General features: G+C 40.8%; 1 protein-coding gene across 1 annotated transcript in view; it reads right to left on the bottom strand.

The window, feature by feature from the left end:
* Nucleotides 1-13,079, bottom strand: part of MAD1L1 (mitotic arrest deficient 1 like 1) — a 384,548-nt gene that overhangs the window by 182,992 nt on the left and 188,477 nt on the right. Inside the window, 1 exon segment of the mRNA XM_086622170.1 lies at nt 6,333-6,389. Coding sequence (XP_086478296.1) covers nt 6,333-6,389 — 57 coding nt within the window.

The following is a 13,079-nucleotide window of genomic DNA, read 5'->3' on the forward strand; positions in this document are numbered from 1 at the left end:
ACCTGGAGAACCGAAGCTCTACAGTAAAAACATAGGGAGAAAAGTTGAAATGGCATCGATAACTCCTGCACACTCACCCCCCTCCTTCCAACAAACCACATTTCTAAATTAACAGGACCACATGATAAAGTGAGGAATAATACAAACACTATGAAGCATATACAGAACAAACAAGCAATAAAAGGCTCTGCTGAAGTAAAACTACCTGATAAAGATGTCTCAGACATCGATCATGAAAATATATTTAAAACAAACAATTTCAGTGAACGTCTTGAGTCAAAAAATATAAATGCACAAACACAATTACCAACAGCACAAAGCAGGGAGGCTTTATCAAAGGGGAGCATAAACAGATCAGAAAGAAGCAGCCAGGTGAAAACTGAAGGAACAGCAGCAGAATTGAAAGGTAATAGTGCAAGACACACAACAACTAGAACCTCTCTACAAACTGAGTCTTCATCAGTCAGAAACTAGAGAGGAGGACAAAGAGCTGAGTGGATTGATCGATCACAGGATGAACACCAGTGCCATGTGGCAGTGGAAATGGGTGATGTCATTCTGCAATGGAAGAGCTGAGCTACATCCAGGAGAGACAAATATCTGCCTGTACTAGACGTAGAGGATACTTCTGTAGAAGCTACTGCTGAAACAACAACTAGAATGATGCGACCACACTGGTTACTCATCTTCAAAAGAGACACAGAAAAATGGGAAGAGATTTAAAGAAAGTTGCAAGATTCACAAAGAGACCAAAGAGAGCCTGTTTTAAGAAAAGACTGAAAGAGCTTGATTTGTTTAACCTAGACAAATGAAAAGCTGGAAGAGAACAATTGTTCTCTATAAATATGTCACAGCATAAATATGAGGGAGGAAGAACAGTCACTGTAGTTTAAGGAGGACATTAGCACAAAGAAAAAAATGAATGTTAACTCCAAATATATTTTCAGTTGGAACTGGGAAGATTTCAGCTATCTGAGCTGAGTCTTTCAATGGTAGTAACGGGACAAACAACCTAAGCAGTTTCAAGACATGCTTGATAAATTTATGAACTCAGGTACGTGCTGCAATTGCCTCAGTTACCAAAGGACTTGACTTCATGATCTGAATTCCTCTTCCAGTCTCCTGTTACTATGTCATTTCATTCTGGATCAGCTTTTTTTGCTGTCTCTTTATAACCAGATTCATGTCTTTCAATCTGATTTGAGAACTGGGTATTTCCTTAAAATTGCCCATGCTGCTGCTCAGCTGAACGCCGCACTACTCATCTGTCTTGGGTTTGCCAGTCTCACATAAAGTGTTAGGATAAAATCTGTCAAATGGTAAGGAGATTTGCTGTCATCTCGCCAAATCAGTTCAGAAATGATCAAATGCACTTTTCATAGATGGAGACTTCCTGCACCGGTCAGTCATCTCCCTTCCCCTCCCAATCTCTTGGTTCTATATACATTCCAGCAAAGCTTCATTTTTATATATAACTACCACGGTTCAGTACTCTAATCCTGCATTTAACTGACATCCCATTGTAGATAATACAGAGAATTTACATTTCTGCTAATCAACACCACTTTTGTTCTTATGCCTGGTCCATTGTATTTCTTGCTTTATGTTTAATAACTCTTAAACAAGAATTAAATTAGCGATATTGGCAAGTTATCCAGGGCAGGTCTTTCTACACTAAAATTCACTTCTTTCATATTATCATTGTTGTCACCTGTAAAGTAAAATGTAACAGAATATTCATCCTTGCCAGGTATTTCTCTTAAGTATCAAACGATACAGTTCTTAAAAGTCTGGAGGTTTGATGTAACCACTAGAAAGTGAAGTCTTTCAGTAATAATGCAAATGGTTTATGAACCCAGTGGGTCTCTTGTTGATTTTGTATTGATGCCTGTTGTGATTTGCCCAAACTCTTTCCGATTTTTCCATGTTGCCTTCCAGTTAACAGCAAGTTCCCAACTACATCAGTGTTCTCTGAGTTGATTTCTTTCATGTATTCTCCTTTCTGTCTTCATTACTCCTCCTGATACCCATCAGTGTAGGTAGTCACTGACATAACTAATTAAGTTAATCCTAAACATCAGACTGAACACAGGATTTGGCTCCTTAACTATTCCCAACCTGCTGCCCTTAAATAAAGGTCTCTTGTTCTTTGCAGAGGGTTAACCAACACTTTTACTCAAGGCAAGGGACTTTAATTATTTTAATTTTAAGGTGACTTTATTTCTTTTGTAAGGACACTCAATTTATGCCATGCATTTCGTGACTGCGACATTCTTGGACTTCAAATCTTCTTTACCTCCCACCCTGCTAAGCAATTCTTCCGATTCTTATAGCCATCCCTTTTAATCTGCTGGAGGGTGAGATATAATTTGTTCCAATGAGCAGTCTATAGATTTCAGAGCCCACATGGGCCAAGCTGTCTTTTGAAGATGAAAGCCAAAAGATACCCAGAGCACCTCAGGGCAATGAAAATACAGGTGATACTTTTTTAATACCAAGCTGACTTCCCTCAGGGATTAATGACAGAGAAAGAAAATCTTGACACAAATGCCCCCTGCTACAGAACCAGACTGAAAGAAAGTGTAAGATCAGAGATCACAGTCGTTGCTTGGATGGCAAGCTTGAGCCGAACGGTTTCCTCCTGTCTATAAAGGGAGATGAAAAAGGCAAATGAAAATTAGAAAAACTAACATATCTGCTGCTTCTCTCCCTCAAGGAGAGAAAGAAAAATAATAAAATGAACAGAAAAGCATTTTCTACAAATAATATTTTGGGATCAGTGAAGCTAGCTCTCAGCTCTATGCCAGTAAAGCATCAAACTAACTTACCATAGCAAGTAAGATCCTGGGACCACGAAACAGGGAGCCATATGTGTGAACTCTATAATCAATCTCCTAGCACATCCTGGAGATAAAAATATTGGAGCACTAGCCTCAATAAAGAAAGCTTCCAGTGATGATGAAATTGTCAGAAAAGCACACATACATACACAAAAACGGCACGAAAGGTGCTTAGACACCAAAAAAAAAAATCACAACAAAAAACATTCTTTCAGCAAATAAAAGAAACACAAAACCTACAGGCTTGTGGGACAATTAAGTCATCTGAGCCCTATCAGACTGGTGACTCTGTTATGTACCACCTCTCAGAAGACTGGGCAAGCACTATTCCCTTACAACAGGAACACACGCAAACTGTGGACAAAGAAAAATAAATAAGTGAAGGGTTAGAGGGAAAGAAAAATCAAAGTTTCATTGTTATAATTACACATCAAGGTGATAAGGGTAATTTTTCTTAAATCAGAAAATAAATTCTAGGTTCAAGTTCCCTGAAGGATATAAAATATTAGAGGATTTTTTATGGTTGTAATCACAAACTCATTTCTCCAGCCACTACTGGCCGTGTCTAATTAGGGCAAAGTATGTTAATGATACAGCGGCACAGCCCAGAGACGTCTTCAGTTGCAATATTAATTGCATTTAGGGAAAGAAGCATGAATTGTGCTTATACAAGCTAATTAGTATGGGTTTGCTAATTAATACTGGAAAGTCAAACTGCCTTTGTCTTGTCAACTGCAATTAGCTGAAGATGTTTAAATTTCTTTTCATTTTATTTTTTTTTATTCTTCCAGTAGTAAACTCACTTTTAGCTGACAAGCAGGGAAATCATGCGCTGGAGTACTCAATGGCAGTCAGTGCAGCAAGCCATCCCTCTTTCTTCTAGGAAGACCTTGTGCCCTGGCCTAGCAGCATCCCCTATAGCAAACACCACCCGTTAACTCATATTGCCCCCATGCACACAATTCCCTGAACTAGGGCCCTCTCCTCCCAAGGACACAGAGCGTGCAGATACTGTCTTGTTGAGGCCACGATCCCATCAGATTCATCCCACAAGTATTTTACTTTTAAATATTGCTATGTAAAGAATGAATTATTTACCAGGACATCTAAGACACTTCCCATTGTGTACAAGAAACCCCCTCCAACTCATCAGTGCGATCCAATTAGCTAGTTCACATCCCCAGAGCACATCGCTTCGTTCCCAGTGCTCTGGGGAGGGTGGCAAAGCCATTAGCACTCTTCAGGGTGGCAGCAGAGATGTCACCTCCACAGAGGTTTATCCCAGAAGCAGCCCAAAGACCCAGTAGACTGTATGATAGCACCTGACAGGTGTTTATTCCATTTCGCTTCGGGCCATAAGCCTGTTTGCAGAACGGCTGATGAAAAGCAATATCCACATCTGTCAGCACCCAGAGCAGGACGAGCCCTTCTGCATCCCCCCCAGCCGCAGAGGCTTAACGTCAAACTAACAAGCAGAGGATCATGGGTGAAAACAGGGGAGAGGGATGAAAAAGAAGGTGAGATGCCAGGAATCCAAATCAGTAAACAATTGCTGAAGTGTCAGCTTTAAAGGAGACTGAAAACAAGGCCATTCAGGTGAGACACTGATCTGGAGAGGGGGGGGTGGAAAATATATAAAGAAGACTGTGTTGGATGGCAGGGAGGAGAGAGGGGCTGACAGTACAAGGAGCCCTTGGGCAGGCAGCTAATGGAAGAGTCCCATCCAAAGGGGACAGACCTCTGCCACTCCTAACACTGTAGAAGACGAAGTGACACATCTTTCCCTACCTGGGAGATTCACCTGGGGATGGAGGAGAGCCATCTACCACCAGTGAAAAGAAGGAACAATACTGTCGCATTTCTCCTCAACAGGGAAAACGAGGAAAAACAGTTTCTCTTCCTCTGTTTGAAGCAATGTTCTTATATTTACTGAATAAAATTCAAAATGCTGAATAAAGCCCACACCTCGCAATCTGCAATCCATCGTCTAAAGCACTACAGAATACAGCCTATTCATGGGAGATTGATGTAAGCTTTCCTGGAAGATCACAAGACCTGCAGTTTTCCACTGAGTAACCCTTGGGAATAGGCATTGAACACTGACTGCTGCTTTATCCTCTGCTGATGGATGATGCACAATGCCAATTAATGCTTTAACGCTGGAAGCTCCAGTTTCTCTAGCTCTCTGCTAGCCTGTTCAATACGAAAAACTTTTGAAGGCAAAAAAAATAACTCAAACCCCAGGCTTAATGAGGCAAAACCAAAAACTTTGCAACATTTAAAAAAAACACACATCAAAACATTTAAAAGATAATAGTAAATTTATCCTCTGATACATCCAGTGAGCCCAATGCAAAATTGATTGTATAAAATTTCAAACTATAACAAGGCAGCATGTAATGAGATCAGATGGTAAATAGGATTAATTCAGTTTTCTTTGGAAATACCAGTTCTGACCTGCATCACCACTGAAAGTGGCTGAGCATACAAAAATGTTTGCCTGCAATGTAAGACCATCCCAGAATCAGAATCAATTCACACTCTCGTTACAGAAAATCTGATGTTGAAACAGCAAGGAGAACAAATTTAAAAAAAAGAAAGTAGCAGATGTATGGCAACCCATTAATAGTACAGCAGGGGCATGCCAGTTCTGCCCTTCAGTGCCCTCGTAGAGTTAAGTAGAAGTCTAAAAAGTCTAGTGTTAGCACTGTAGTTTATGATTTCAGTTTTAGAGCAGAGGTCTTGTTTAGCAGCTACTAACTAGCCAGTGATGCATGCCCATCTTTTCCTTAGTAATAAAATTAATCCAGTGTAAAACACATTTACAGAACAAGTGTATACGTCTTGGACACTGTTCGGGTTTTTCTTGTGTCTAGAAAAAGTTGCAGGAATCCCCCAATTCACCCATTAGCAAAAACACTGGTTCACGAAACAGCTTAATGCTGACACCTCATTTATTCCTGAGTATGAAGAATCGTACATAATAGTCATGAAACTGCACATAAACCTCCCTGCTGCCTGATTTTGTGGCCTCTATTATTTTTGGTCCTTGAGGGAAATGCCAATAAACCAGACAAACCCAGCAGAAAATTAACAGATATTATAAAATATTAGTTTGTGGTAATTCTGCCTCATCTCATCTGCTTGTCCTTTGCACACTTGAGACTGAATCAAAGGCCCCCAAAGAAAGGAGTTAATTCAGTATGAAATTAAATGCTTGCTTCTGATCTAGAACTGCTAACAAAGAGAAAGCAAATTGCAAAATAAAAAAAAAAAAAAAGAAAAAAGACCACTAGATCTCATCCAACACTTGTTCCAGGTGAGTACGGAGACAGAGTGCCAAGACTAGCAGTAGCGATACGAACTTTTACAAAGCTTATTTGCTATTCATTTCTGAATATTTGGAACTGATCCACTGTTTAAATGAACTAAGCTTTGCATATGTTACTGCTCCGTAAAACAATTAAAAAACCCCAAAAGATGAACACTTACCATCTCTGCTCTTTGCTTATGATTTCCCACTTCTTCCAGAACTTGAGACAGCTGAGCCTTCAAGACAAAATAAATAGAAAATGAAGTCTGGGACATATTTTTTGAGGTTCAATAAGACTACGTTCCTCCCTCCCAACCAAAAAAGTCAACAAAGGCAAGATGATTCAAGGCATTGAAAAGGAATTTTAAGCGTTATGTCTTGTTATGTCCTATCAGCATCCCATCCCATGAGACAATCCTGTCCCAAAGAGCCTGTGGCCTACATACACAAGAAATAAGGGGTTTCTTGCAGAGAGGAAATCCACTGGATTAGCCATCTCAAATTCCAGTCTCATGGTCCAGCCAGAGAACTGTGCGCCCTCTCCATTTCTTTGGAAGTTGCATAAAGGGTGGTCTAAACAACACCCAATTCTGCCAAGCTTAACTTTACAGAATAAAGAAGCCTGCTCCACAGCTCCTGAAACATATGTTTGTGTTTGAAGAAAACTTCATGGAAAACGTTCTGCTGCAGTTCTGGGGTATAGGGTTGGTTTTGGACACCTTCAAAACTGTTATGGTAGAATACAGAGCAAATCCTCTCTGGAACGTGACCCTACTGTATTTCTGTGAGAAAAGGTCCCAGTGCAAAGTTTCTTCTAAGAGGAAATTTGAAATTTAAAGAATCTCAAATCAGAGTGGAAATATTTTGTTCTCACCATATAATTTGAGGAGAAATAAGAATCTGACTCAGAAGAGAAGCTTTCAGAGTTACGTTTACCAAAAAAGATTCTAAACGGAATGGGTACTCAAAGGTAAGAGAAGCCACATACACTACTCGAGTGCTTTCACTTCCCACCTCTCATTTCACAACACACTGCCAGCCTGCAATCAGCCTTTCTGTGGTTAGCAGAAAGCCCAAAAAATAGTCACAGCTGATGACAGAGAAGCTAATTTAAACGATGTGAACAAACGAGGCAAGAACTAAACCCAAACTTTCCTACAAACCAATTCACGTAATTTCAAGCAGATATTCGTTAAAACCCTCCGGAGTCCCTCTCACAATCTCTTGCCACAGATGAAATGGGTCTTTTGAGTACCACATCCAAACCAGAGACAAACAGCAAGCAGTTTATTACAACAAAAAGGAAAACATTTAGCTTTGAAGGCTAACTGCACTGAAATGCAAGCAAACAAAAAAAATTACAGTCTTAAGGTTCAGCACAGCAGAAGTTCAATTTTGCAAACAACCAACCAAACAGTTCAAGACTTTCGTGGCCCCAGAGTTCAGCAGAAACTGAAAAAGTTACAGATTCTTGCTGTGCAGGGCCTGGGATGATGCGACATTATTTAAGGAACAGACACTCAAGTGAGATGAAAAAGGTTTTAATACAAGCTTGGGACCTGGCACGGGGAAATGAAACACGCTCACTAAACACCATGGGAGATGCCAGTCCCAGCCAAACACAGAGAGCATGTACAAGCTAGTGAGAAGATAAAATTAAATTATCACCACATTTGATGCTGAAGCATCAGGAAACTATAAATTTGCAGACATCTAGGAATGACTTTTTTCCCCGCTACTATTGAATCAGGTAGAATTACACCAGCAAGCTGGAGCCAGAAGAGTCACATGGAAAAACATTAGAAAACATCCCCTCAGAGATGTTATTTAGGAGAGACACTAGCACAGTCTTTGCAAAACACCCCAAAACTGAATATTTTAGATCAAATCCAGCCCTCAACTTTTCTGTATATTTAACAGCCTTCATGAATGAAGATGGATATGACCTTTAGATGAGAAATTCTTGCCTATTCTAAACTAGATGTAAAGAGACATTAAGAATTACATATTTGTTTACAGTCGTTACCACTCCTGAACTTGAGGGTCATACGTCTCTGTTCAGCCTCCTGTCAGTACAGACGTCAATAGAATCACGGAGCAATTCAGCCCGGAAGCGGCCAGTTCAATGCCCTGCTCAGAGCAGGGTCAGCTACATCAGGATGCTCAGGGCTCGTCGTCAGCTGAGTTCTGAGAATCTCCAAGGAGGAAAACTCCAAAACCTCTCTGAGCAACCTGTGCCAAGCTTTGGTCACCTTCACAGTGGAAATATTTCACTTTATATCAAGACAACAGTACCCTAGGAACTATAGGAACCTTTTAAAGTACAAGACCTTGATAAAATTCAGGAAAAAAAAAAAGACAGAAAAGACCTGGCAAATTTTACTTCAGGAAGTGGTTGCAAAAACTTTTAGACAGGAGAGAAATCATACAAAGGGATGGGAGGAATCAGAAATATAAGCAAGAAATATTTCATAATTTATCTTATATTGGGGAAAATAACGAAATATACAAACCTCTCAAGCCGCTATACCAGCAGAGACCTAGAGGCAAACCTGGACAGCAAGTCCAAACCAGCAGCATGATAATGGCAGATCAATATGATTTGGAGAAGCAATCAGATAAGAATTAAATCACAAAGATTTTCTTCATTGCATTTATTTCTAGGCAGCTCATCTCAAAATGAAAGAGTAGCTAACTAGTGGGAATTCAGAGAACAGCAACTAAACTTACTCAATTGCTGGAAGAAATGATTTATGAAGATTAAAAGATTTTTACACGTACGGTTTGACTACAGCTCTCAGAGAAGACCAAAAGGGACATATTTAATGCATTGAGAGCTGTTAGAATGATACAGCTGGAAACAAGGAGGCTTTTCCAGCAGAGCTGATGCTGTCCGATGCGCTCGCAGAGCAGAGCGGGGACCCTCCGGACCACCGGCTCCCACCTCACGCCCACGTACGCCGGCAGGCACAGAAGAACAAGACAAAGTCCAAACTTTCGGTGGGGTCCCCTGCGCCTGCTCTCGCCTGGCTGCAAAACAGATGATCTGAATGCTTTATCACATCCAGTTTGTAAACATTAGCCCTACCCCAGACTTTTTATTAGCTTAAATCAAATATTGAACCTAGCTCAGCTGTTAGAGGACAGCTGCTTGCAAAGTGATTCACTGCCATATTCCTTCTAGGCCACAAGAAAATACAACCTAATCACCAGCAGCATGACAGATGCACACATTTTTAATTATGAAGAAGAAATTAGGCTCTGAACTTATCCCCACATCTCACTTAATCAGAGTGGTTTGGAGGAGCTGCCAGCCACCACGGCCATGGAAGGACGGAGCTGCAGAGGGCCGCGGAGCGGCGCCTCACAGCGTGCTGAGCTCCTGCACCCAGACCCACTTCGGACATTTACCAGGAAAGACACAAAAGAGTTTTATGCTGTTTCTTGGAATTTACCTTTTCAGGAACGAACAGATAGATTTCTCGGTTCAAAAAATCTCTACTTGCATGAGCAATGAACTTGAGTCATTTAGAGTGTTTAAGAAGGAGATGGTGTGCAGGAGCCTTTGACCCCTGCACCAGCAGGTATGGGAGGGCTATCTGCAGCAGACGTTCAAGTAGCTTCCCAGTCCCATGTCCGAGTTTCACACTGGGAAAAGCAATGTCCTACCTATGTGTAGCTCAACTCTGTTTTATGGGCTTTTCGACTGAACGCATTCACCTTGGTATCTCAGGGATCTCTCAGTAGGAAAGACTTGCCTGTTGAATCTTCAGAATATGCATAGAAGTTAACTTCAGGAAATTCTCATTACTTAATACACATGTTAAAATTCCCACAGATCACTGAGCTCAAGCATAAAAAAATCTAATAAGGAAACATATTAAGAGTCAGATATACAAATATATGTAGAGTTCAATTTGCCCACTGAAGGCAGCACAACCAGGTAAAAGAAAATCAAATAAGTAGCGTAAGCAGAAAAAAAAAAAAATCCTCTCAAGTATTCAGTCAATTACTTTAAACCTCCAAAAAAAAGGGGTTGTCAATTCAAAACATTCATCTTACATGACAACACAGTCTAATCTACTGTCAGTGCTACTGTCATCCTCAAAAGAGAGTGGCAGGCAAGGGAAGATAACCTGTGCTCTGGCCTCACCGGGATGCTGCAGCTCAGGGCTGAAAGAGGAGCCGGAATGTTTTCCAAGGAGAGGAACCGATGCAGCTTCTAAGGAGACATTTCTGAATTGTTTAGCTTGCTTCCCCGCATCGATAATTTGTTTTCTGTACCTTGCAAAAGTCAGCCTTCACCGACAACGCTGGAGGAGGTTGGTCGGGGAGGGTTTAATGAATGAACTAAAGCAATCCGGGGGTTACAAACACCGACTGCACCAACAGCCCCACGCTCTCCTCCAGGGGGCTGAACGTCAGCCGACTGCCCTGAGCGATAGGCAAGCAGCCCAAATGTGAGACCTACTTGTAGGAAAAAATTAGCTACTCAATCTCTAATGAACAGTCTTTCTCTACACAACAATACCCTCCGCTCTACAAGCAATTAGCAAATCGAAGCGCTCTCTTTGTGGACCTGCATTAATTTACTCCTCAATGTTGCACATTAAATAGCTCATAGGTACAGCACAGCACAGTAGTAGCAACAACCAAAGCCATAAAATTAAAGCTTGCATCAAAGAGTTAGGGAAGCAAAATTATGCGTGCTGCATACCGGGAATAAATCAAAACAACCTTCATTTGGAAACATCATTTTAGTCTTATGCTTTCATCAAAAAACATGATTATCTTAACAGTCACGTTAATACAAGGTAGGTACTTTACAAGGGAGAGGAACAGGCAGCACATTCACTACCTCAAATTAAAAAAAGAATCATTTTTATTCTTCCTCATCAGGGTGAAATATCTGAGAATATACACAGCTGCCTATTCCAGGGCTGCGCTTCCATGGCTATAAATCCCAACTGCAGGTCCCCAGAAGAAAGGCTGCTTGTCGGAAGGGCAGCACCACTGCACGGGAGGGGACGAGGTTCAGCCTGGCAGAGCTTTAACACAGCTGCAAAACGTGGCATTTTTACAGCACGTCGAAGCCCGAGATACCCTTAGCAGTATTTTATATGCAACAGTTGTGTGCAAATGCAAGTCAAGTGTGATGATTGGCAAATTTAGGTATAATGTTAATTAATAGCTATTTCAAATTAATTAACTTCCAAGATAAATTCTTGCCTCTCCTCTTTGAGAAAGTTAACACAGAATTTAAAATTACAAGGATATATCGGCTTCCAATCACAGAAATACGCAGTCTGATATGTTCTAACATGCCGAATAATTTCAGTTTTCTTGTGCTGGCTGCCCCCCATTCCCCTGGTAATCTCCCAGTAACTTCTTTATCTCATCACTTACAAAAGAAGATACAAGATGAAGCTCCTTGGCTCAAGCTAGATGGCCTTAATGTGTGGCTAAAGCGTGATGTGACCTATAACACAGTCCAAGGCAGCAAATCTTATCTGATGCCATAAGCTGAGGACGAAGGAAAAAAAAAAGCACAACATTGCTTCTTTCTATCAGATTCAGGGGATACAAGGAAAATATGGTGCATTGAGGCTGCAGCTGAAATACAGAAGGAAACCCCAAAACATGGCTGCACTCTCAAGACAGTTCTGATAAGGAAAGCACTGATTGTAACACAATTCAATAATAAATTTAAAAACATAGCTCTGTGCACCGCCCGATGAGTTACATGGAACAATAGGGGAGTACCATGAGAACACTCTGAAGAGAAGGTTGCAATCACTAATTATCTCGCACACAAAGATATTTTTATAAGATTCTGGCTTCTAAGGAAAACAAGAGGAAAACTTTGGTTTCACAAAAGCCACAGACAGCTTATTTATGGGGGTGGCAGAGACTGAGACAGAAGTAACTCATCAGCCACTTGCAGTTAGACTTCAGTTGATTTGCATGCTGTGATCCTGCACATTAAAATATTGTGAGAGCTGAAATGAAATTTTCATTAGTGTTCAATCTGAAACCTCACCCATGGGATTCAACTTTCAACAGTTAATGCATGCATTTGCCTGTTTATCCTTTAAAGCTATATATCCATTTATCCCATGCCAGCCAATACCTTCTGCCTTCAATCCATTAGCACACCATTACTGCAGACTGGTAGCAGCACAGTATTGTTTTAGCATCTCTGGAGTGCACTACGAAATTACACCGGGTTAAATGGTCATTTCTAATTTAAAATATTTTCATGCTTTGTAGATGAAATTACTGATCTTTCACAAAATTGCATCAGTTGAGATCACAATCAGGAAGACAGTTTAGTATCAGACATTGCTAAATAATTTTTTTGCTGCTTTACAGATTCAATTTTGCTGTTCTCAGGGAAGTTCTGGTTATAAAATCCAATGCAAAATCCTTGATAAAGTGGGAAATAACAGCAACAAATAAACTCTGGTGGTGTCTCAAAAGCATCAAAACCACCATGTTATCTTACAGGAGCTGGATTGGAGGTGGCAGGGGGCCCAGTCTGACGCAAAGGTGAAGGGGAAAATCCTCCAACAACTTTTGAATGCGTTTCAGAAATTTATATACACTGACTCTGACTCGCAAACAAAGCTGCAATAGGCGAAACAGAGACCATTGCTTACTGACATAATTTATGCTCTGTGGATAGGCTTACAGCTCAAGGAAAAGCATGTGTCTCAGGCCAAAGATTATGTGGTTTTCCATGTAGTTTAGTTCTTTGTAATTTTACCCCAAGCACGGACATGAAAGACAGGAAACTAGAACGTCTGTAAGCGAGACATCCCCGCGTCTCCAGGGACTCGTGCTCTTGGGCATCACAGCACACCGCAGTGCCAGGGACTGAAGGCTACTGCTCTGTGCAGAGTAGCAAAGAGTGTTTTTCTCAAAAA

The sequence above is a fragment of the Tauraco erythrolophus genome, chromosome 17 (assembly GCF_009769465.1).
Source record: "Tauraco erythrolophus isolate bTauEry1 chromosome 17, bTauEry1.pri, whole genome shotgun sequence".
Lineage (NCBI taxonomy): Eukaryota > Metazoa > Chordata > Aves > Musophagiformes > Musophagidae > Tauraco > Tauraco erythrolophus.